Below are 23485 nucleotides of genomic sequence, written 5' to 3'. Positions count from 1 at the left end.
CAGAGATGCCCCTAGATGCCCATCCCACTCGAGGGGCACCCCGAGGGTCCTAGCTCAGTGCTTGACGTGGACCCGGTGTGCTGCAGCGCCTCCTTGGGTATCCCGAGGCGGCTCCCTCCCCTCGCCGCTCCAAAGGAGGCACCACGACCCCGCTGGGCTAACAGGGGCAACGGGCCAGGTTACCCGCCGCAACTCGAGAACCCACCGCCGCTAGTCGAGAAAAACCACGTGATGCCACGCCCATTGCGTGAGGAGGCGCTTTTCCCTTGCAGGGCACTTAGAGCATTCCCCGGCACCTCTCCCGGCTCTGAACGGGGCTTGACTCCTTGCAGGCGACCCCAGGTGTCCCCTGAGATACCCATGCCACCCTGCAAAAAGGTAGGGCTTCCCGCCACACTGCGAGAGCGTCCGCTGGACCACCCTCCCTGCGAGTCGGAACCCTTTGGATCTGCAGCGACTGGAGAGCCATTCTGAGTTCTCTCTGGCACTGGAAAGGAGGCTGGACTCTCTCTAGGCGCCCCCAGAGGTTCCCCGAGATCCCCGTGTCCCCACAGGAGAGGAACCCTTAGCCTGCAGACGCAGCTCAAGAGGGGCCCCCCGTCGCCCTCGACCCCTCCTCTAGAAAGAGGGGTCGAATCCCCTACCTGACTCAACCGGAATCCCTACATTCCCTCGCACCCCCAGAGCGAGCCTGTAACCTCTCCTGAGCTTCGAAAAGAGGCCCCAAGAGGCCGGTTCCAGCCGCAAGACGAAAGGTCCCCAAGGAAACCCCCCGTTGGCAAACGAGTCCAATTTCCTTGCAGCGACGCCAGGGGAAGCCCAGCTGCCCCCTGGCAACGCCAAAGGAGGCCTGCACTTCGCAGACGCAAGATGAGAGGCTCCCTGATGCGACCCCGCCCGGGAACGCCAGAGGCACAGCCAGCTTCCTGATGCAACTCACGGAAAAGCACCAGCTTCGACTCTCCACACGAGATGAAGACTGATTTCCCTTTGCAGTGAGCTGAGAGAAAGGCTGCGTCCCCTCCACTCCCTTGATGCCACTCCAGAGATGCCCCGAGGTGCCCCATCCCACCTCGAGGGGCACCCCGAGGGTCCTGCCTCAACGCTTGACAAGGACCTGTGTGCTTCAGTGGCTCTTGAGGGATCCCGAGGCTGCCCCCTCCCATCGCCGCTCGAAAGGAGGTGCCACGACCGTGCTGGGCTAACGGGGGAGACTGGCAGGGGTACCCGCCGCCACTCGAGAGCCCCCTGCCGCACGTTGAGAAAACCCAACTGAATCCACGCCCATGGTGAGATGAGGCTCTTTTCCCATGCAGGGGGTGGAGAGCAAGCCCCGGCACGTCTCCCGGTTCGAACCGGGGCTTGACTCGTTGCGGGAGACCCCAGGTGTCCCCCAAGATAGCCGTGTCACCCTGCAAAAAGGCAGGGCTTCCCGCGACAACCTGAGAGCGTGCACGGGATGCCCCCCTCAATGCGATACGGGGCCCTTTGCACCTGCAGTGCCTCGAGAGCAATCCTGAGTTCCCTCTGGCACTGGAAAGGAGGCTGCACTCCCTCTAGGCGCCCCCAGAGGCTCCCTGAGATCCCCGTGTCCCCACGCGAGCGGAACCCCGAGTCTCCAGGCGCGGCTCGACAGCGACCCCGCCTCCCCTACACCACCTCTTCTCGAGAGGGGGGCCGCCGGCTTTGCATCCCCTCGACGGGAATCCCTACTTACCTTCGCACCTCAAGAGGAGGCCTGTCACTTCTACTGATGCTCGAGAGGAGGCCCCAAGACACCAGTTCCGGCCCCAAGACAAAAGGTCCCCGAGGAATCCCGCAATGGCACATGGGGCAGAAGGAGGCCTGGATGCGCCGTGGTACCCAGGAAAAGGCACTCCCCCTCCTGACTGTTTTCAGACCCCGCATCCAAGTTGGAGGACCGAAAGGAAGACTCGAAGGCCTCCCTCTCTTATATAAAAGAGAAGCCAAAATTCTGCTCCTCTGTTTCCATTGCGATACTGTTCAAGTGTCCCAGCTCGGCTTCTGCGGATGGCTGAGCTTCTAATGGCTCCCTGCGATCTTGTTTTTTCCTCTCGAAACCTTCTGTCCTTTTCCCCCTTCTGGGGTGGATGGGCGCTGTCAGTGCTTCTAACTTGGAGATAGACGGATGAAAAGTCTTGACAATCGACTCCTTTCCTCTCTTTGGTTCCGTGTCTCTCTCTGGCTGTGTCCCTCTCTTTTCCTTTCTCTGTGTCTTCCTCTTTGTCTCTCGTGTGTGGATGGATGGATACTATGAATGCACATGTATATGATTAGATGAGGGTTATGTTTTAGGGATAGGTTAGAGAGATAGAAAGGCTTTAGGTCCGAATTGGTCATGGGGGAAGGGCCAAGGGAGGTGGTGGTGTTTCATGGAATCTGAGTGCTGTGCATTCTTCATCTCTTTCCATATGAACCCCTTCTCAGATACATCACTTGCAAGGAGTCTCTCATGTTCTGTCTCCTATCTTTTGCATTTGTGAATGCTTAGCTTCTCTGTTGTGAAGAGGTTTCCATTGGATGTAAACCAATTGGTGTACTTCGTTTCCCTCTTTCCCTTACTTGAAGAGACCCATTTCTACCTTCACCCAGCAAATGGCAAGGAGACTCTGATGTTAAGGAGCCTTTGACCTACGCTTCTTTCTAGCTATCTCATGACATCAGTCTTTAGGGTGAGGTTTTTCCCCAATATTGAGGTAGTCTGAGATCAAAACCAATAGCATTCTTCAGATGTAGCTGTCTGGTTTTCCCGTGGACATTTATTGAAGAGGCTTTCTTGTTCCCATTTGGATATTCTCCCCTTCTGTGTCAGAGATGAGTTGACCATGGATGCTGGGGTTTGTTTCTGGACCCTCAACTTTATTCCATCGATCTGGATCTGTGTGTGTTGTTGTATTCCCAGTAGCATACTGTCCTGCTGCTGCTGCTGCTGTTGCTACTGCTGCTAAGTGGCTTCTGTCGTGTCTGACTCTGCACAATCCCATGGACTGCAGCCTACCAGGTTCCTCCATCCAGGGCATTTTCCAGGCAAGAGTACTGGAGTGGGTCGCCATTGCCTTCTCCGATACTCTCCTCAGGATCCTAGTTTGGTAGTCTAATCTTCTTTCACACAACCTTGGATGTCCGTATCAGTACTTTTCCATCAGATTGTATTGACTCTTTAGGCTCTTTTCTCTCTCCGTACACCTTTTGGAATTCTTTGTTCGGTGCGAAAATGCATTGGCCTTTTGGGAGGAATAGCATCGAAGCTATGGATTGCATTGTGGAGCTGTGACAACATTTTCCCAATAGGAATTCTTTCAAGCCATGAGCACAGCTTATCTTTCCAGTGATTGGTGTGGGCTTGATCTTCTTTCTTCCATCTCTCGCCGTTTTGTGAGAACAGGTCCATCCTTCCCTTCTGGGTTCGATCGACTCGTGGGTATCACTTCAGTGAATGGCATTGTCAGTGGGGGTGATGATACCCTTCTCATTGGAAGACTTTGCTGTGAGTATTAGCAATGCAACTGATTTCTCTTCCCCTTCCTCCCTGTCCATCTCTCAGAGCCACTGGGAAACAGAGGCCTCATCCAGGGTCGCACAGGACTGAGGGAGTGCAACTAGACTGTTGTGTCTTCAGGCCCTCAGTGCTGGACATCATGCGGGATACCCTGTGTGTGTCTTCCTCGATCTGGTGTCCCTTCAGACCTTTCCCTAGTTTTCACAGGCTTGTTGTGTTGGTGTTCTTTGTCTGTTTGGAGACACATCCTTGATAAGCTTTGTGTTTCCACTCATTCATCTCGTGATGTATGACCTGTCTTTTGCTTTTGTAATAAGGTCTTTCCCACAGTAGATATCTTTGATGTTGCAAAGTCCACTGTATTCTCTGGGTTTTTTTGAGGACTGCCTTTTAGTTTTGTGTGTGAAGACTCAAACCACGTGTCCAATTTCTACTCATTGATCTTCTAGATTTGTGACAAGTTTTCATGGAAAGTTTGTCTAGTGATAACTGGAAGTGAACTCAGTGTAAGGTGTCAAGTCTCCATCTCCATTCATGTCATCCCCTGCAGTTTCCAATTCCCTGTTCCTGAGTGGTTTTGGAGACCTTGTGGGAAGTTTGGTTGCATTGGAGTTTGCATTTCCACCTTGATTCGATTCACACTGTTCTGCCCTCAGGGACACTGTCAAGGGGGAGTGAGGAGCAGCCTGCACTTCCAGCAGTGACCACACGGTGGGGCGAGTGCTGCTCTCCCTCAGGGAGCCCCAGGCCACAGGCATCCCAGTGAGGAGCCAGCTCTGTGCTCAGCTGAAAGGAGTTAGTCTCTCAGGAGCCTCTGAGCCCTTGCCTTTGGATCACCCAGGGTGGGCATTTACTGGGACAGAAAAAATTGCCCTGAATTCCATGGACGGAAGAGCCTGGCTGTGTAGAGTTCGTGAGTTGCCGTGAATCAGACACAACAGAGCACACAAAAATTCAATATTTTAAATCACTTTTGGGGGGGAGGGAGGTGGAAGGGGGTGTTGTGGGTTTTTTTGTCTTATATAATAGCCAAGGGAAATCTAGTTTAAACGTAAATTCACATAGATGGGAAAGGTATAGCTCTCCGTCACCCTATTACAAAAAAAAACACACTATTAATCTTTTCTGAAAGTTTATTTAGTAGCTTCCTTGAGCAGTTCATTTGGAAGCATTTTTTATCCCTGTGAAATTGGCCTCATTAAAAAGTACGGTTTTCCTTTACTGGATAATTTTGTTCATTGGTTTCTTAGGGAAACTTGGTGATGTTTGTGTTTCCTGGCGAGTATGGTCACATGGCCTGGCCCTGGCCAATCTGTGCGTTCCACCTCCCTGGCCACTGTGATTGGCTCCGGGCTGGGGCAGTGCCCAATCGGGGCCCAGGGCCGGGCCTGACGTTGGAAGCCAGGGGAAGACGAGCTCTCGTCCTGCTGGGGTAGGGGAAGGGGTGGGGCCGGAGGAGGTCAGGCTCCAGCAGTGGGAAGGGCGTGAGGTCACCTGCGGCAGTTGGTGACCTTCCTGCTCCCCTCAGGGCAGAGCCGCCGGCCTGAGAATGAGGGCGCTGCTGAGCCCAGGGGCTGGGATGGCCCGTTGCTGCTGTGGTCCCAGAGCTCCACCCGAGACCTGAGGGAAGCGGTCTTCCCGTGAGTCCTCTCCCGCTTGTCTGTCAGCTTGTTTGAACCATGCAGGGTTTTCTGCCCAGCTGGCTGAGGGGAGTCCCTGGAAATGCAAGGGTGTGGGTTTTGGCAGACTTCAGGGAAGACATGCCAGATGAGCCTGGGAGACTCCAGCTGAATCTGGATTCAGGGGATACTTGTTCGGGCCAGCTAGTAATTGTAGGATAACCCTAATGAGTCTTCAGAGGATGAAGAGAATAACGTGCTAAGGTAGCAATTGATGTCCTCATTCGTGAGGATGAAGCTGGTGCTCAGAGGAGGGGGGAACTTGGCAATAGCAAGGAAACGTTTAGGTTTAGGGTTAGTGTTTTGGGTTATCATTAGTGTTATTGTTAGCGGTTAGGGTTAGGTTTAGGATTAGTGTAGGTTCCCATGGGATGTTCCACGTGTCCTCGGCCAGTTGTCTGTGGCATGTGACCCGGCCTGCTCAGATGAAGATTACAGACCCCTTCCCCATGAGCAGGACTGTCCTAACCTAGGAAATTGTTAGGGTTAGGTTTAGAGTTAATGATTGGGTAACGTTCGGGTTAGGTTTGGAGTAAGGTTTGGGTTAAGGTTAGGTTTAGGTAAGTGTTAGGGTTAGGGTTAAGTGTTTGGGTTAGTCTTTTGATAAGGTTAGGATTAGGTTTAGGGTTAGGGTTAGGGTTTTGGGTTAGCATTAGAGTTACGGTTAGAAGTTAGGTTTACGGTTAGTGGTAGTGTTAAGGTTAAGGTTAGGGTTAGGGTTATGCGTTAACATTAGGGTTACGGTTAGTGTTAGTGTTAGGGTTAATGTTAGGCTACAGTTTAGCACACTGGAGTCGGGTTGGTGATTGTGTTAGGGTTAGGGTTAGTTTTAGATTTAGGATTAGGGTTAAATTTGAGTTAGTGTTTGGTTTGCCGTTACAGTTAGGGTTGGGGTTGGGTTGGTGTTCGCGTTAGGGTTAGGGTTTGGGTTAGTTGTAGAATTAGGGTTAGGATTAGGGTTAGTGTTGGGGTTAGGGTTAGGGTTAGGTTTAGGGTTGGGATCAGAGGTTAGGGTTAGGGTTAGGGTATGGGGTTAGGGTTAGGGGTAGTGTTAGGGTTAGGGTTAGTTTTAGGTTTAGAATTAGGGTTAAGGTTAAGGTTGGGGTTCGGGATAGGTTTAGGTTTAGGGGAAGAATTAGGCTTAGTATAAGGGTTAGAGTTAGGATTAGGTTTAGTTTTAGGGTTAGGGTTAGGGTTTGGTTAGGGTTAGGGTTAAGTTTGAGTTAGGGTCAAGGTTAGAGTTGGGGTTGGGTTTGGGATTAGGGTTAGAGTTAGGGGTTAGGGTTAGTGTTAGGGTTTGATCCAGGGTTGGGTTTGGGGTTAGGTTTAGGGTAAGAGATTAGTGTTAGTGTTAGGTTTAGGATGAATTTTAGGGTTAGGGTTAGTTTTAGGGATAGGGTTAGGGTTAGGGTTGAGTTAGGTTTAGGGCTAGGGTTAGGGTTAGGGTTGGTGTTGGGTTTGAGGGTAGCCTTAGGGTTAGGGTTAGGTTTAACTTTAAGGTTAGGGTTAGGGTTAGTTTCATGTTTAGGGTTTGATTGGGGTTGGGTTTAGTGTTATGGTTAGAGTTATGTTTGGGGTTATTATTAAGGTTAGTGTTAGTATTAGGTTTAGGAGTAGGGTTAGGGTAAGAGTTAGGGTTGGCTTAGGGTTAGGATTAGGTTTAGGGTTGAGTTAGGGTTGGGTTAGGATAAGGGTTAGAGTTAGGGTGGGGGTAGGGTTGGAGTTGGGTTTAGGGTTAGGGTTAGGGTTAGTGTTTGGGATAGGTTTAGGGTTAGGGTTAGGGTTAGGATTAGTGTAAGACTTTGATTTAGGTTAGGGTTAGGCTTAGGCTTAGGCTTAGTGTTGGAGTTAGGGTTAGGGTTAGGGCTTAGGGTCAGGGTTAGGGTTAGTTTTAGGTTTAACATTAGGGTTTGGTTTAGGATTGAGTTAGGATTAGAGTTAGGTTTGAGTAGGGTTAGGGTTAGGTTTGAGTAGGTTTAGGTTTAGGGTTGAGTTAGGGTTAGGTTTAGGTTTGAGTAGGGTTAGGGTTAGGGTTGGGGTTGGTGCTAGGGTTAGGGTTAATTTTATGATTAGGGTTAGGGTTAGCTTTAGGGTTAGTTTTCGGTTAGGGTTAGGGTTAGTTTTAGTTTTAGGTTTCGGTTTGGGGTTAGGGTTAGGTTTAGGGTTGGGGTTAGTGTTGGGGTTTGGGTTTGGGTTTGGGTTTGGGTTAGGGTTAGGGTTAGCGTTAGGGTTAGTTTTCTGTTTAGAGTTAGAATTAGGGTTGCATTTCGAATTGAGTTAGGGTTAGGGTTCGGGTTACAGTTATGGTTGGGTTTGGGGTTGGCGTTAGGGTTAGGGTTAGCGCTAGGGTTAGGTTTGAGTTAGGGTTTGGCTTAGGGTGTGGTTTGGATTTTTGTTGGGGTTTGCATTAAGGTTGGGGATTGGGTTAGTTTTAGGGTTAGGTTTACGGTTGGGGTTAGGGTTGGATTTGGGTTTGGGATTAGCAGTAGGGGTAGGGTTAGGGTTAGTTTTAGATTTAGGGTTAGGGTTAGTGTTGGGTTTGGGTTTGGGATTAGGATTTGTGTTAGGGTTAGAGGTAGGGGTTGGGTTTAGAGTAGGGTTAGATTTAGTTTTGGGGTTGGATTTGGTGTTGGGGTTGGGTTTAGAGTTATGGTTATGGTTAGAGATAAGGGTTAGAGATAGTGTTAGGTTTAGGGTTAATTTTAGGATTATGGTTAGGGTTAGGTTTAGGGTTGAGTTAGGCTTGTGGTGAGGTTTAGGGTTGGGGTTGGGGTTGGGTTTAGGGTTAGAGTTAGGGTTAGAGTTAGGGATTCTGTTTAGTGTTAGGGTTAAATTTAGAGTTGGGTTTCAGGTTGGTTTTGGCTTAGGGTTAGGGTTAGCTTTAGCGTTAGGGTTGTGGTTGGGATAGGGGTTAGCATTAGGGTTAGGGTTAGGGTTAGATTTGGGGTTTGGGTTAACGTTAGTGTTAGGGTTAGGGTAATGGTTCAGATTAGGGTTGGGGTTAGGGTTGAGGTAGGGTTAGGGCTAGGATAGGTTAAGGGTTAGGGTTGGGATTAGGGTTAGGGTTACGTTTAGGTTTAGGGTTAGGGTTGAATTAGGGTTAGGGTTAGGTTTGGAATTGGGGTTGGAATTAGGGTTAAGGTTAGGTTTAGGGTTGAGAAAGGGTTAGGGTAAGGGTTGGGGTTAGGGTTATGGTTAGGGTTAGGGTTGAGTTAAGGTTAGAGTTAGGGTTAGGGTTGGGGTTAGTTTTAGGGTTAGGGTTAGGGCTAGAGTAAGGGGTTAGGGTTAGTATTAGGTTTAGGGTGAGTTTTAGGGTTAGGGTTAGGATTAGGTTTAGGGTCAAGGCTAGGTTTGAGTTAGGTATAGGATTAGATTTAGGGTTAGGGTTGGGGTTGGGGTTAGGATAAGTGTTAGAGTTAGCATTAGAGTTAGAGATCAGGGTTAGCTTTAAATTTAGATTTAGATTTGGGATTAGGGTTGCGGTTGGTGTTGGGTTTAGCATTAGGGTTAGGTTTAGGTTAGTTTTAGTGTTAGGGTTAAGTTTAGGGTTAGGGTTTAGGGTTAGTGTTAGTTTTAGGTTTAGGGTTAAATTTGGGGTTGGGGTTAGCTTTAGGTTTATGGTAATGGTTAGGGTTAGTTTTGGGGTTAGGATAATAGTTAGGGTTAGGGTTAGTGTACGTGTTGGAGTTAGGGTTAGAGTTATTATTAGGGTTAAGGTTAGCATTAGAGTTAGTGTAGGGGTTAGGGTTGAGTTTGGGGTAGGGTTGGGTTTGGGGTTGAGGTTAGCGTTAGGATTAGGGTTAGAGTTCGTTTTAGGGTTAGGGTTAGGTTTGAGTTAGGTTTAGGGCTAGGGTTAGTTTTAGAGTTAGGGATAGGGATAGGGTTAGTGTTGAGGATAGGGTTAGGGTTAGGTTTAGGTTTAGGGTTAGGGTTGGGGTTGGGTTTTGGGTTATGTTTAGAGTTATGTTTGGTGTTAGTATTAGGGTTAGGGTTACTGTTAGTGTTAGGTTTAGGAGTAGGATTAGGGTAAGGGTTAGGTTTGGCTTAGGGTTAGGATTAGGTTTAGGGTTGAGTTAGGTTTGGGTTAAGATTAGGGTTAGAGTTAGGGTTGGGGTAGTTTTGAAGTTGGGGTTAGGGTTAGGGGTAGGGTAGGGGTTAGGGTCAATGTTAGGTTTAGTTTAGTTTTAGTGTTCAGGTTAGGGTTAGGGTTTGGGTTAGGTTTAGGATTTGGTTAGGGTTAGAGTAAGAGTTTGTTTTAGGTTAGGGTTAGGGTTAAGGTTAGGTTTAGTGTTGGGGTTAGGATTAGGGTTAGGGCTTAGGGTCAGGGTGAATTCTAGGTTTACGTTTATGGTTAGGGTTAAGGTTGAGTTAGGGTTTGAGTTTCGGTTGGGGTTAGGGTTGAGTAAGGTTAGGGTTAGGGTTAGGGTTGGGGTTGGGGTTGGGGTTGGGGTTAGGGATGGGGTTGCGGTTAGGGTTTCGGTTAGGCTTAGGGTTAATTTTATGGTTATGGTTAGGGTTAGCTTTAAGGTTGGTTTTCAGTTAGGGTTAGGGTTAGGTTTAGGATTTTTTTTAGGTTTAAGGTTAGGGTTACGATTTGGTTAAGGTTAGACTAAGAGTTTGTTTTAGGTTAGGGTTAGGTTTAGTGTTGGGGTTAAGTTTAGGGTTAGGATTAGGGCTTCGGGTCAGGGTTAGGGTTAGTTTTGGTTTAGGGTTAGGGTTTGGTTTAGGGTTGAGTTAGGGTTAGAGTTAGGGTTTGAGTTTCGGTTTGGGTTAGGGTTAGTAGGGTTAGGGTTGGGGTTGGGGTTGGGGATGGGGTTGGAGTTAGGGTTACGGTTAGGGTTAGGGTTAATTTTATGGTTATGGTTAGGGTTAGGGTTAGGGTTGGTGTTAGGGGTAGTTTTAGGGATAGGTTTAGAATAGATTTAGGTTTAGGTTTAGGGATAGGTTTAGAATAGATTTAGGTTTAGGGTTCGGGATAGGGGTGGGGTAGTTTTATGTTTTGGATTAGTGTTAGGGTTAGGGGTAGGATTAGGTTAGGGATAGGTTTGGGCTTAAAGTTAGGGTTGGGTTATGGTTAGGGTTGGGGTTGGGGTTGGGGTTAGGAGTGGGGTTAGGGTTAGTGTAGGGATAGGGTTAGGATTAGAGTTAGGGTTAGGGTTAGGCTTAGGGTTTGGGGTAGGTGTAGAGGTAGGATTAAGGTTAGGGTCACTATTAGTTTTAGGCTTTGTGTTAGGGTTATGGTTAAGATTAGGGTAGGGTTAGGGTTACTTTTAGGGTTCGGGGTAGGGATTAGGGTTAGGTTTAGGGTTGAGTTAGGGTTAGGGTTAGGGTAAAAGTTAGGGTTCGTGTTGGGTTAGGGTTAGGTTTAGGATTAGGGTTAGAGTTGGGTTATTGTTAGGGTTAGGGTTAGGGTTTGGCTTAGGACTAAGGATAGGATTATGGTTAGGGTTAGGGTTAGGGTAAGCATTAGGGTTAGGGTTAGGGTTAGTTTCGGGTTCAGGTTAGGGTTAGGATTAGGGATAGGGTTATGGTAAGGATTATGGTTACAGTTAGGGTAGGGTTAAGGTTAGGGTTGATTTAGTGTAGGGTTAAGGTTAGGTTTGGGTTAGATTTAGGGTTAGGTTTAGAATTAGTGTTAGGTTTAGGGTTATGGTTAGAATTAGGGTTGGGTTATGGTTAAGGTTAGGATTAGGGTTAGGGTGTGGGTTAATGTTAGGTTTAAGGATAGAGTTATGCTTAGGGTTAAGGTTAGGATTAAGGTTAGGGTTAGGGATAGGGTTAGCGTTATGGTTGGGTTAGGGTTAGGTTTAGGTTTGGGATAGGATTAAGGTTAGGGATTGGGTTAAGTTTAGTTTTCATGTTAGGGTCAGGGTTAGCGATAGGGTTAGTTTTAGGGTTAGATTTGGGTTAGGGTTAGGTTTAGAGGTGGTGTTAAGGTTAGAGTTAGGGTTAGGATTAGGGATTGGATTATGGTTAGGGTCAAGTTTAGGTTTAAGATTAGGGTTAGGGTTAGGTTTGGGTTTAGGATTAGGGTTAGGGATAGGGTTAGATGAGGTTTGGGTTAGGTTTTGGGTTGGTGTTAGGGTTTGAGTTAGGTTTAGGGTTGGGTTAGTGTTAGGGTTAGTGTTAGGTTTATGGTTCGGGGCGTGGGTAATTGTTAGGGTTAGATTTGGGTTAGGGTTAGGGTTAGGGTTAGGGTTATGGTTGCTGTTAGGATTAGGGTTAGATTTAGGGTTGGGTTAGGGTAAGGATTAGGGTAGGGTTAGGGTTATGTTTAGGGTTAGGGCTGTGTTAGGGTTAGGGATTGTGTTAGAATTATGGTTGGTGTTAGGTTTAGGGTTAGGCTTAGGTTTAGGGTTCAGGGTAGGTGTAGGAGTAGGGTTAGGGATAGGATTACAGTTGTTTTTAGGGTAGGGTTAGCAGTAGGATTAGGGTTAAGGTTAGGTTTAGGGTTAGGGTTGGTGTTAGGTTTAGGTTAGGTTTAGAGTTAGGGTTGGGGTAGGGTTACAGTTTGGGTTAAGTTTAGTCCTAGGGTTAGGATTAGGGTTGGGGTTAGGGTTAGGGTTACGTTTAGGGTTAGGGATGGGTTAGGTTTAGGGTTATGGTTAGGGTTGTGTTAGGGCTGGGTTAGGGTTAGTGTTAGTGTTAGGGTTAGGGTTAGGGATTGGGTTAGGGTTAGTTTTGATGTTAGGGTTAGGGTTAGATTTAGGGTTAGGATTAGGTTTAAGGTTAGGGATAGGGTTAGGTTTAGGGAAAGGGTTAGGGTTAGTTTTGGTGTTAGGGTTAGGTTTAGGGTTAAGGTTAGATTTAGGGTTAGGGTTAGGGTAAAAGTTAAGGTTATGGTTGGGTTTGGGTTAGGGTTAGGATTAGGGTTAGAGTTAGGACTTGGGATAGGGTTATGGTTATGTTAAGATTAGTGTTAGGGTTAGGGAAAGGATTACGGTTAGAGTTAGGGTTGGGTTTGGGTTAGGGTTATGGCTGGGTTAGGTTTAGGGTTAGGGTTAGAGTTAGCGTTAAGTTTAGTGTTATGGGTATATTTGGGTTAGGGTTAGTGTTAGGATTAGGGATAGGTTTAGGGTTAGGATTTTGGTTAGGTTTATGTTTAGTTTAAGGGATAGGTTTAGGGTTACGTTTAGTGTTTCAGTTTGAGTTAGGGTTAGGTTTGGGTTAGGGTTATGGTTTGGTTTGGGGTTAGCTTTAGTGTTAGGTTTAATGTTAGGGATAGGGTTAGTGGTTAGGATTAGAGTTAGAGTTGTGTTAGGGTTAGGTTTAGGGTTAGGGTTGGTGTTAGGGTTAGGGTTCGGGTTGGGGTTGAGTTAGGTTTAGGCTTAGGGTTGCGTTGGGTTAGGTTTAGGGTTAAGATTAGGGATAGGGTTATGGTTATGGTTAGGGTTAGGGTTAGGCTTAGGTTTGGTGTTAGGGTTTGGGTTAGGGGTTAGGGTTAGGATTAGGATTAGGGTTAAATTTAGGACTTGGGATAGGGTTATGGTTATGTTAAAATTAGTGTTAGGGTTAGGGAAATGATTATGGTTAGAGTTAGGGTTGGGTTTGGGTTAAGGTTATGTTTGGGTTATGTTTAGGGTTAGGGTTAGAGTTAGCGTTAAGTTTAGGGTTACGGTTATGTTTGGGTTAGGGTTAGGATTAGGGATATGTTTAGGGTTAGGATTTTGGTTAGGTTTAGGGTTAGTTTAAGGGATAGGGTTAGGGTTTGGGTTAGGGTTACGTTTAGTGTTACGGTTTGAGTTAGGGTTAGGTTTGGGTTAGGGTTATGGTTTGGTTAGGGTTAGGGTTGGTTTAGAGTTAGCATTAGTGTTAGGTTTTATGTTAGGGATAGGGTTAGTGGTTAGGGTTAGAGTTAGAGTTGTGTTAGGGTTAGGTTTAGGGTTAGGGTTGGTGTTAGGGTTAGGGTTCGGGTTGGGGTTGAGTTAGGTTTAGGCTTAGGGTTGCCTTGGGTTAGGTTTAGGGTTAAGATTAGGGATAGGGTTATGGTTAGGGTTAGGCTTAGGCTTAGGTTTAGGGTTGGTGTTACAGTTAGGGATAGGTTTAGAGTTGGGTTAGGTTAAGAATTAGGGTTAGTGTTAGGGTTACATTTAGGGTTAAGGTTAAGTTAGGGTATGGTCAGTGTTATGGATAGGGTTAGGTTATGGTTAGCATTGGGCTTGGGGTTGGGGTTAGGGTTGGGGTTAGGGTTAGTGTTGGGGTAGGATTAGGGGCAGGGTTTAGGGTTAGGGATAGGGTTAGGGTTGGGTTAGGGTTAGGTTTCATGGTTAGTGTTAGGGATAGGGTTAGGTTTAGGGTAGGGCCCATGGGAAGTGCCAGTTGCCCTTCACAAGGAGACCGTGGCATGGCACCCGAACACATCAGACGCACTGCACAGCCTCCCTCCCCATTGGCAGGGCCACACTGACATAGGAATGTGATTGCAAGCCTTGCAGCGTGCAGAGAAACACACTATTCTGATTCTGGAATTCAAGGTTAGGGTTAGGGTTAGAAGTTAAGGTTAGGTTTGAGGTTAGGTGATATGGTTAACGAGAGGGTTAAGGTTAGGTTTAGGGTAAGTGTTAGGATCAGGTTTAGGGTTATGCTTTAGGGATCTTGTTAGGGTTATTCTTTAGGAATAGGTTTAGGGTTAAGGTTAGGTTAAGTGTTAGGGTTAGTGTTAGGCTAAGGGTTAGGGTTAGGGTTTAGGGTTAGGTTTAGGGTATGATTAGGGTTACAGTAAGTGTTAGATCTATGGCTAGGATTAAGGGTTAGGTTTAGGGTTCAGTTCAGTCGCTCAGTCATTTCCGACTCTTTGCAACCCCATGAATCGCAGCACCCCAGTCCTCCCTGTCCATCACCAACTCCCGGAGTTTACCCAAACCATGTCCATCGAGTCAGTGATGCCATCTAACCATCTCATCCTCTGTCGGCCCCTTCTCCTCCTGCCCCCAATCCTACCCAGCATTAGGGTCTTTTCCAATGAGTCACCTCTTCGCATGAGGCGGCCAAAGTATTGGAGTTTCAGCTTCAACATAAGTCCTTTCAATGAACACCCAGGACTGATATCCTTTAGGATGGATTGACTGGATCTCCTTGCAGTCCAAGGGACTCTCAAGAGTCTTCTCCAACACCACAGTTCAAAAGCATCAATTCTGAAGCACTCAGCTTTCTTCACCGTCCAACTCTCACATCCGTACATGACCACTGGAAAAACCATAGCCTTGACTAGACGGACCTTTGTTGGCAAAGTAATGTCTCTGCTTTTAAATACGCTATCTAAGTATAGGGTTAGAGTAGGGATTTGAGTTAGCATTAGGGTTAGGTTTAGGGTTATGGTTAACACTCAGTGTTACGTTTAGTGTTAGTATTAGGGTTAAAGTTAGGGTTAGAGTTAGGTTTAGCGTTTAGAGTTAGCGATAGTTTTAGGTTTAGGGAACGGCCCCATGGGAGGTTCCACGTGCCCTCAGAGAAGTGACTCCTGCATATGACCTGGCCCTCTCAGAGGAACTTTGCGTCCTCCTTTCCCATGGGCAGGACTGCATTAAACTAGGAATGTGTTAGGGTTAGGGTTAGGGTTAGGGTTAGGGTTAGGGTTAGGGAAGCGTTAGGGTAAGGGTTAGGGTTAGGGTTAGGGTAGGTTTAAGTTTAGGGTAAGTGTTAGAGATAGGGTTAGGATTAAGCGTTAGGGTTAGTCCTTTGATAAGGGTTAGGGTTAGGTTAGGGAAGGGTTAGGGTTAGAGGTTAGGGTTAGGGTTAGAGGTTAGGGTTAGTGTTATGCTAGGGTTAATGTTGGGGTTTTGGGTTATCATTAGGGTTAGGGATAGGGTTAGGTGATAGGGTTAGCGTTAGGTTTAGGGTTAGTGTTAGGGTTAGGTTTAGCATTATGCTTTAGAGATAGGTTTAGGGTTAGTGTTTAGTGTTAGGGTTAGGGAAGGGTTAGGGTTAGGGTAAGTGTTAGAGTTAGTGTTAGGTTTAAGGGTTAGGGTTTTCTTAAGGTTTAGGGTTAGGTTTAGATTTTGGTTTAGGGTTCTGGGTTATCATTAAGGTTACTGACAGTTTTAGGGTTAGAAGATAGGGTTACAGTTATTGTTAGGGTTAAGGTTACGGTTTGGCTTAGCAGTCAGGGTTAGGGATAGCATTAGGTTTAGGGTAAGAGCCCATGGGAGGTTCCACGTGCCCTAGGCCAGGTGACCCCTGCATGTGACCTGGCCTGCTCAGATGCACTTTTCAGCCTCCTTGCCCTTGGGCAGGACTGTGTTAACCTAGGAATGTGTTAGAGTTAGTGTTAGGGTTAGGGTTAGACTAGGGTTTGGGCTTAGGTTAGGTTTAGGGTTACCGGTTAAGGCTAGGTTTTATGTTTGAGGTTTAGGGTTGGGGATACTCTTAGGGATTAGGTTTTGGTTTAGGGATTAGGTTTCAGATTAGGTTTAGGGTTAGGGTTCTGGTTAGGGTAGGGTTAGTGTTAGGATTAGCAATAGGGTTAGTGTTTAGGGTTTGGGTTAGGGTTAGGTTTAGGGTAGGGCCCACGGGAGGTGCCAGGTGCTCTTCACAAGGAGACCATGGCATGGCACCCGACCCCATCAGACACACTGCACAGCCTCCATCCCCATTGGCAGGACCATGCTGACATAGGAATGTGATTGCAAGCCTTGCAGAGTGCAGCAAAACACACTACTCTGACTCGGGAATTCAAGGATAGGGTTAGGGTTGGAGGTTAGGGTTAGGGCTGGGGTTGGGTGACTGGGTTAGTGATACGGTTAGGGTTAGGGTTAGGGTTAGTGTTAGGACCAAGGTTAGGGTTATGCTTTAGGTTTAGGGTTAGGGTGCGGTTAGGGTTAGGGTAAGAGTTAGAGTTATGATTAGGGTTAAGGGTTAGGTTTAGGGTTTTGGTAAGGGTTAGCGTTAGGTTTAGGGTTAGGGTTAGGGTTTTGGGATAGCATTAGGGTTAGAGTTAGGGTTAGAAGTTAGTGTTACGTTTAGTGTTAGGGTTAGGGTTAAAATTAGGTTTAGGGTTAGGGTTAGCATTTAGGGTTAGGAATATGGTTAGGTTTAGGGTACTGGTCCATGGGAGGGTCCATGTGCCCTCAGCCAGGTGACCCTGTCATGTGACCCAGCCCACTCATATGCACTTTGCAACCTCCTTCCCCATGGACATGATTGTGGTAACCTAGGAATTTGTTAGGAGTAGGTTTAGGGTTAGGTTTAGAGTTAACGTTTGGGTAGTGTTAGGGTTATGTTTAGGTTAGAGTTTACATTAGGGTAGTGTTATGGTTAGGGTATAGGTTACGGTAAGACTAAGGTTTGGGTTAGGGTTAGGTTTAGGGTTAAGTTTAGGGTTAGGGAAGGGTTAGGGTTAGGGTTAGAGGTTAGGGTTAGGGTAGGGTTAGAGTTAGTGTAAATGTTAGAGATTGTGTTAAGCATTAGGGTTAGAGTTTCGGGTTAGTATTAGTGTTAGTGTTAGAGTTAGGGTTTATGGTTAGGATTAGCATAGGTTAGGGTAAGTGTTAGAGTTAGGGTTCTGGTTAATGTTTAGGGTTAGGGTTTTGGTAAGGTTTAGTGTTAGGGTTAGTGTTAAGGTTAGGGTGCTGGAGTCCTGCTCCAGCTGGTCCAGGGGTTCCCTCAGGATTGGCGATGTCTGCGAAGGGAATAGAAGACACAGTGAGTCTAGGCATGTGTGAAGCAGTGTCTGAGCTTTATTTTTCAAAGGGAGTTTTTATATCTTAACTTGTACATAGAGGAAAATGTAAAATGTAGAGTCATGCCAAATCAGCTCAACGGGTCAACAGTTTTTGACCCCTATCGAAACCAGGATACTTTTTGTATATCTTAATTACAAAAGTCTCATGTTGTTTACATCATCTTCTGGCCTGGAGGCCTGCTAACATCTTATGACTCTTTATTGATAAGGGTTGATCAGCCAGAACACCTTTTCTGAAAGTATTTTTGTGTCAGGCACAGAACATACCAGCTAGATTAACAATTGTCTTATTATTTTTATATTAGTGCTAAACCTTTATTTATATAAGCCTCTAACTATTATACTTTTACAATACAGGTTCAACATGTTAGGAGCAAAAACATAGCAAGTAAATATAGATCAAATAACAGTTTTACAGAATAATATCTCTTATGTTTTTTTTTAATAGACTTTCTCCCCTTCGAAGGGTTCTGTGCCCATTGGGACTTTTTATGTGTTCAGGCTCTCAACGCTGTTTGTTGTTAAGGAGCAGTCATGCACATCAGCTCTAAAGGCACAGGCACATTTATCAAACAAACTAAGATGCTAACAAGAGGAGTTTAGATTAAAATACTCTCTTTTATGGATAATCTTATAGAGTGTTGCCATTCGGGGGGCATGTGGATTAGAGTTTTAAATCGACCTGGTTAGGAAAGGATCAGGGAAGGTCTTCTGCCTAAGCCACAGAAATTAGGGAGCAGTCTATTATAGCAAGCATCAGAAAGATAGATATCATTTTTAAGGTGAGCGCCGAGGCAGCGTATCAAGATCCCTGAGGCCTGAGTTGCCTTGCTTGTCAGGTCTTCTTCTCACCCATATTTATTGTCTCCATAAATCGTTGTTGTCCTTCAGAGTTCCCTCTTAAGTGTCCTTGTGATGACAGTATAACTCAAGTTTGTCTCTGGGCTGTATATCACATTCATCAGTTTATTTCTTATCTCTTTAAATCCTGTTATCCCCTAGTAACTTAAGCTCATCATCTCCTAAAAAGGCTTTTAGCTATTAGTATCTCTAAAATTCCTAGTTTCTATAAGCTATAGTAAAATATGCCAACACTACAACATACCTTAAACTTTTAGCTTCTAACTATTCTTAATTATTCCTCACTCCTAAACTCAGCAAACTTCTTTTGCCATAAACTTCCCCTTACAGGCAGGTTTCAGATAACAATGTTTCCCATGGTCTCAAGCTGCAGCCAATGTGCTCATCTTGGAGCATTCTTTGTAAAGATCCTTGAATAAATGCCAATAGTTAACTTTATGGATTATAACATTCTTTCCAGCCAACTCAACTGGAGGAAGGAAAGGACAAGTCAGAATCACAAGACCTAACTCCTTCATCCTGGGACCGTGCCTGCGGGATGAGGAGAGGGGGTTGGGGCCGTGCCTGCATTTTGTCAGTAATGCCTATCACAGCTGCCGACATTAGGGTTTTGGGTTAGCATTAGGGTTACTGTTAGTGTTAGGGTTAGAAGTTAGGGTTAGGATTAGTGTTAGGCTTAAATTTAGGGTAGGGTTAGGGTTAGTGGTTAGGGTTAGGGATAAGGTTAAGTTTAGGGTAGGTGCCCACGGGTAGTTCCATGTGCCCTCGACCTGGTTACCCTGGCATGTCAACCGGCATGCTCAGATGCACTTTGCAGCCTCCTTCCCCATGGGCAGGAGTGTGGTAACCTAGGCATTTGTTAGGGATAGGTTTAGAGTTAAGGTTAGGGTAGTGTTAGGGTTAGGGTAAGGGTTAGGATTAGACTAAGGTTTGGGTTAGAGTTAGGTTTAGGGTTAGAGTTAGGGTTAAGGTTAGAGGTTAGGGTTAGGTTTAGGGAAGGGTTAGGGTTAGGGTTAGAGGTATTGCTTGGGGTTAGGGTTAGGGTAGGGTTAGAGTTAGTGTAAGTGTTAGAGATAGGGTTAGGGTTAGTGTTTTGATTAGGGTTAGGGTTCGCGTTTAGGGTTAGGGATAGGGTTAGGTTTAGGGTAGGGCCCATGGGACGTGCCAGTTGCCCTTCACAAGGAGACCGTGGCATGGCACCCGACCGCATCAGACGCACTGCACAGCCTCCCTCCCCATTGGCAGGGCCACGCTGATATAGGAATGTGATTGCAAGCCTTGCAGCGTGCAGAGAAACACACTATTCTGACTCGGGAATTCAAGGTTAGGGTTAGGGTTAGAGGTTAAGTTTAGGTTTGGGGTTAGGTGATAGGGTTAACTATAGGGTTAGGGTTTGGTTTAGGGCAAGTGTTAAGGTCAGGGTTAGAGTTATGCTTTAAAGATCGGGTTAGCGTCATGCCTTAGGGATAGGGTTAGTTTTAGGGTTAGGTTAAGGGTTAGGCTTAGGGTTTAGGGTTAGAGCAGGGATTGGGGTTAGCATTAGGGTTAGGGTTATGGTTAGCAGTTTTACAATTAGTGTTAGTGTTAGGGTTAAAGTAGGCTTATGGTTAGCGTTTAGAGTTAGCGATAGTGTTAAGTTTAGGGTACGGGCCCATGGGAGGTTCTATGTGCCCTTGGAGAAGTGACACCAGCATATGACCCGGCCCTTTCAGATGAACTTTGCATCCTCCTTTCCCATGGGCAGGACTGCGTTAACCTAGGAATGTGTTAGGGTTAGGTTTAGGGTTTGGGTTAGGGTTAGGGTTAGTGTTAGGGAAGGGTTAGGGTTAGGGTTAGAGGTAAGGGTTACTGTTAGCGTTGGGGTAGGTTTAGGTTTAGGGTAAGTGTTAGAAATAGGGTTAGGGTTGGTGACGTCAGGCCGCGCGGCCGGGCTGGGACGGGGCGCCGGCTCGCTGAGGCGCTTCCCGAGAGCGCGACGCGCCGACTCCCCTCCCCGCGGCCCGCCCGCCCGCCGGCCTCGCCGCCGCCTCCTTCGCTCCCTCAGCGCGGGCCAGCTGCCGGGGCGGAGGCTCGGGGGCGTCGCGGCGCCGAGAGGACGGGCGGCCGGGCTTCGGCGCGTCCGGCGGCCGGTCGGTGCGCGGCGGCGGGCGGCGGCGGCGGCGGGCGCCGGTCTATATGGCGGCGGCTCTGTCGGGCCTGGCTGTCCGGCTCTCGCGCTCGGCCGCCGCCCGCTCTTATGGGGTCTTCTGCAAGGGGCTGACCCGCACGCTGCTCATCTTCTTCGACCTGGCCTGGCGCCTGCGCATCAACTTCCCCTACCTCTACATCGTGGCTTCCATGATGCTCAACGTCCGTCTGCAGGTTCATATTGAGATCCACTGAAGGCCTTCCGTGGACTGACCGGCGTGTCCTGGGGCTCAGGGGTCAGAGACACAGCATGAAGGACGGACGCAGGCCTCTCCGCACCCGCCTCGCGGAGGAGCAGGGAGTGGGCGCTGCCTTGGACAGAGCCCTGTGCAGAGAACTCTGGAGTGAGAGATGGCAGAAGGAGGGCCCTCGGCCAGCAGATGCCGCTTCCCGGGTGAAGAGGCCTGCGATCGATGCCTGGGGAAATCCACGAAAGGAGGAGTCCTCACTGGAAGCAAAGCATGACCTGCATGGGGCCAGCTCCTTGCTTCGCAGTGGCCTCGAAGCACTTCCACGGTGGCAAGAATCAGTACAAAGAAATTCAGCCTCAGCGGCCGCGCAGAACAACACTGCAGGTCTGTCCTTGGCTCCTGCAGGGGAGCGAGGTGTGGGGCCGGTCCGCTGCGTCGGGGAGGCTCCGGGCACGGACTGGCTACAGGCAGCGCCCAGGCCCACTGGCGGCCACAGAGGACGGAGCCACAGTGGAGAGCCTTGGGGGTCCGGACTGCTGGGCCAGCAGAGAGGGTCCACAAAGGGGGCTTCTGAGGACGACCCGCCCAGTGCTTTCCTGGAGAAGCTGGACTTGGCATTTGCACCCTCTTGCCTGCGATCCATCTTGCTGCACGCACATCCCCTAATATTCTTGAATGATGAGACGAAAAGTGTTCTCCCTGGCCATTCAGAGCCCATGTTTTCAGAGCCAAGAGTAGGATACAAGAAAATGTTTTCATGGGAAAAAAGTACCTCAGATGATCTGCAGATAACAGTGGCATCAGTAGCTCCACAAGCTTTTGAATGAGCAACTCTGTTATGCCGTGGTTAAGGTACAGGCAGAACAATAAAAATAGTGAGACTAACTTGAAGCGCTGTCCTCGAATGCTGTCTTTTGCGTTAACTCTGGACGCACACGCTGCGGCAGTGAAGCTCCGGCTTTGATTCGTGTGACAGACAAAGTCAGTGGAACTTAAACCCACAGAAAGCTGGTTGATACGGAAGGAAATCTCTGTGCTTGAAAGACATTTAGGGTTGGGAAGCCATGTCAAGGAGGTTATTGATACTACCTTATACACCTATCAGACTAAAATCGAAAGATGTAACAGCAAGTTTTAAGTTTACCTTCAGCACCCATCCGGCAGGGCTGCCATCCCAGGCACTATCTCTCCAGCCTGTCTCTGACCATCTGATGAGAGGAGATATTTGTAAAAGTCTACCCTGCTGGGCTTGGTCTGAGCCAGGCCAAGTTGATGGCAAGCTGTTGTCATCTCTGCGTTTTGTAGAATAATTTGAGCAAAAATCTGATATCTTTTCTCACACCCCTTTCCTTCCACTTGACATGCAATTTACATGGAGGCCCTATGGTGAAAGCTGCAATATTAATGTTACCTTTAGATAACCCTTCCTCAAACTAGGAACCCTAGCAGTGTTACCCAAGATAAAAAATGAGCTCGAGCCTGTCCACCGGAGCTCAGTCATGGAGGAAAAAACAGCAAGGACTTCCCCTTAGAGAAGGTCTCCAGTCTCTAGGAGTTGAGATGCCTCCTACACTAAAATGTTTTCTGAGATAACCCCTCTTGTTGTGTGTTGCTAGCTTTGATAAAAGGCACTGAAGAGCAGAAGTTTTGAAGGAGTCCCCAAGTAAGACATCCCCATTTTCGGAATTATTGGTCGCATATATCAGTTTCTGTTGTGTGCTAAATTACTATGCCGTGTGCTATTTTAGTGTTCTGGGGAAATGAAAAATAAACCCTGTTGTTTAGTGTAATAAACGTCTTATTTTACGTGTGTAAAAAAAAAAAAAAAGAAATAGGGTTAGGGTTAAGTGTTATTGTTAGTGTTTTGATAAGGGTTAGGGCTAGGTTTAGGGTTAGGATTAGGGTTAGGGCTTTGGATTAGCATTAGGGTAATGGTTAGTGTTAGGTTTAGTGTTAGTGTTAGGGTAGGGTTATGGTTAGGATAAGTGTTAGAGTTAGGGTTAGGTTTAAGGGTTAGAGTTAAGGTTTTCTTAAGGTTTAAGGTTAGGTTTAGATTTAGGTTTAGGGTTTGGGGTTAGCATTAGTGTTACTGACAGTGTTAGGGTTAGAAGTTAGGGTTACAGTTAGTGTTAGTGTTAGGGAAAAACTTATGGTTCGGGTTAGTGGTCAGGGTTAGGGATAGAATTAGGTTTAGGGTAAGGGCCAATGGGCGGTTATGCTTTAGGAATCGGGTTAGGGTTATGCTTTAGGGATAGGTTTAGGGTTAGGCTTTAGGGTTAGCGTTAGGGTACGGTTAGGTTTAGGGTAAGTGTTAGAGTTATAGTTAGGGTTAAGGATAGGGTTAGGGTTTTGGTAAGTGTTAGGGTTAGGTTTAGGGTTTTGGGATAGCATTAGGATTAGGGTTAGGGTTAGAAGTTACTGTTATGTTTAGTGTTAGTGTTAGGGTTAAAGTTAGGCTTAGGGTTAGGGTTAGCGTTTAGGGTTAGGGACATGGTTATGTTTAAGGTACCGGCCCATGGGAGGTTCCATGTGCCCTCAGCCAGGTGGCACCGTCATGTGACCCGGCCCTCTCAGATGCACTTTGCAGCCTCCTTCCCCATGGGCATGATTATGGTAACCTAGGAATTTGTTAGGGATAGGTTTAGGGTTAGGTTTAGAATTAATGTTAGGGTAGTGTTAGGGTTATGTTTAGGTTAGAGTTTACGTTAGGGTAGTGTTATGGTTAGGGTATGGGTAATGGTAAGACTAAGGTTTGGGTTAGGGTTAGGTTTAGGGTTAGGGTTAGGGTTTGGGTAGGGTTAGGGTTAGTGTAAATGTTAGAGATAGGGTTAGGGTTAAGCATTAGGGTTAGTGTTTTGGTAAGGTTGGGTTAGAGTTTTGGGTTAGTATTCGTGTTAGAGTTAGGGTTTATGGTTAGGGTTAGCATAGGTTAGGGTAAGTGTTAGAGTTAGGGTTCTGGTTAATGTTTAGGGTTAGGGTTTTGGTAAGGTTTAGGGTTAAGTTTAGGGTTAAGGTTAGGGTTTTGGGTTAACATTAGGGTTACAGTTAGTGTTAAGGTTAGAAGTTAGGGTTAGGGTTAGTGTTAGTGTTAGGCTTAAAGTTAGGGTAGGGTTAGGGTTAGCGGTTAGGGTTAGGGATAAGGTAAAGTTTAGGGGAGGTGCCCTTGGGTAGTTCCACGCACCTTCAACCTGGTGACCCCAGCACATCACCCGGCCCACTGAGATGCACTTTGCAGCCTCCTTCCCCATGGGCATTAGTGTGGTAACCTAGGAATTTCTTAGGGCTAGGTTTAAGGTTAGGTTTATAGTTAACGTTAGGGTAGTGTTAGCGTTAGGGTAAGGGTTAGGGTTAGAGTTAGGTTTGGGGT

At 47.1% G+C, this 23485-nt stretch overlaps 2 protein-coding genes and 2 long non-coding RNA genes across 5 annotated transcripts in view; 3 read left to right on the top strand and 1 right to left on the bottom strand.

Annotated features, from left to right (window-relative positions):
- Positions 1 to 23485, bottom strand: part of LOC145534151 (uncharacterized) — a 270548-nt gene that overhangs the window by 107660 nt on the left and 139403 nt on the right. The gene's annotated exons all lie outside the window — the stretch shown is intronic.
- Positions 1 to 23485, top strand: part of LOC145534143 (uncharacterized) — a 167020-nt gene that overhangs the window by 44310 nt on the left and 99225 nt on the right. The window lies entirely within an intron of this gene.
- Positions 4967 to 23485, top strand: part of LOC145534164 (uncharacterized) — a 33278-nt gene continuing 14759 nt past the window's right edge. The window contains exon 1 of one of the 2 annotated variants that reach the window (XR_014074297.1): positions 4967 to 5160. This is a non-coding gene — a long non-coding RNA (uncharacterized LOC145534164). The remainder of the gene's footprint in view (positions 5161 to 23485) is intronic. The other variant, XR_014074296.1, reaches the window with a different exon arrangement.
- On the top strand, positions 19260 to 21950 carry LOC145534145 (small integral membrane protein 10-like protein 3). The gene has a single exon (XM_081561520.1). The coding sequence runs from the start codon at positions 19916 to 19918 to the stop codon at positions 20120 to 20122; it is 207 nt and encodes a 68-aa protein (XP_081417646.1). The 5' UTR covers positions 19260 to 19915; the 3' UTR covers positions 20123 to 21950.

Source organism: Giraffa tippelskirchi, chromosome 14 (genome assembly GCF_054371585.1).
Source record: "Giraffa tippelskirchi isolate mGirTip1 chromosome 14, T2T-mGirTip1v1.2.pri, whole genome shotgun sequence".
NCBI lineage: Eukaryota > Metazoa > Chordata > Mammalia > Artiodactyla > Giraffidae > Giraffa > Giraffa tippelskirchi.
Note: the sequence above shows the minus strand (reverse complement) of the source record. Positions and strands in the feature narration are given on the sequence as shown.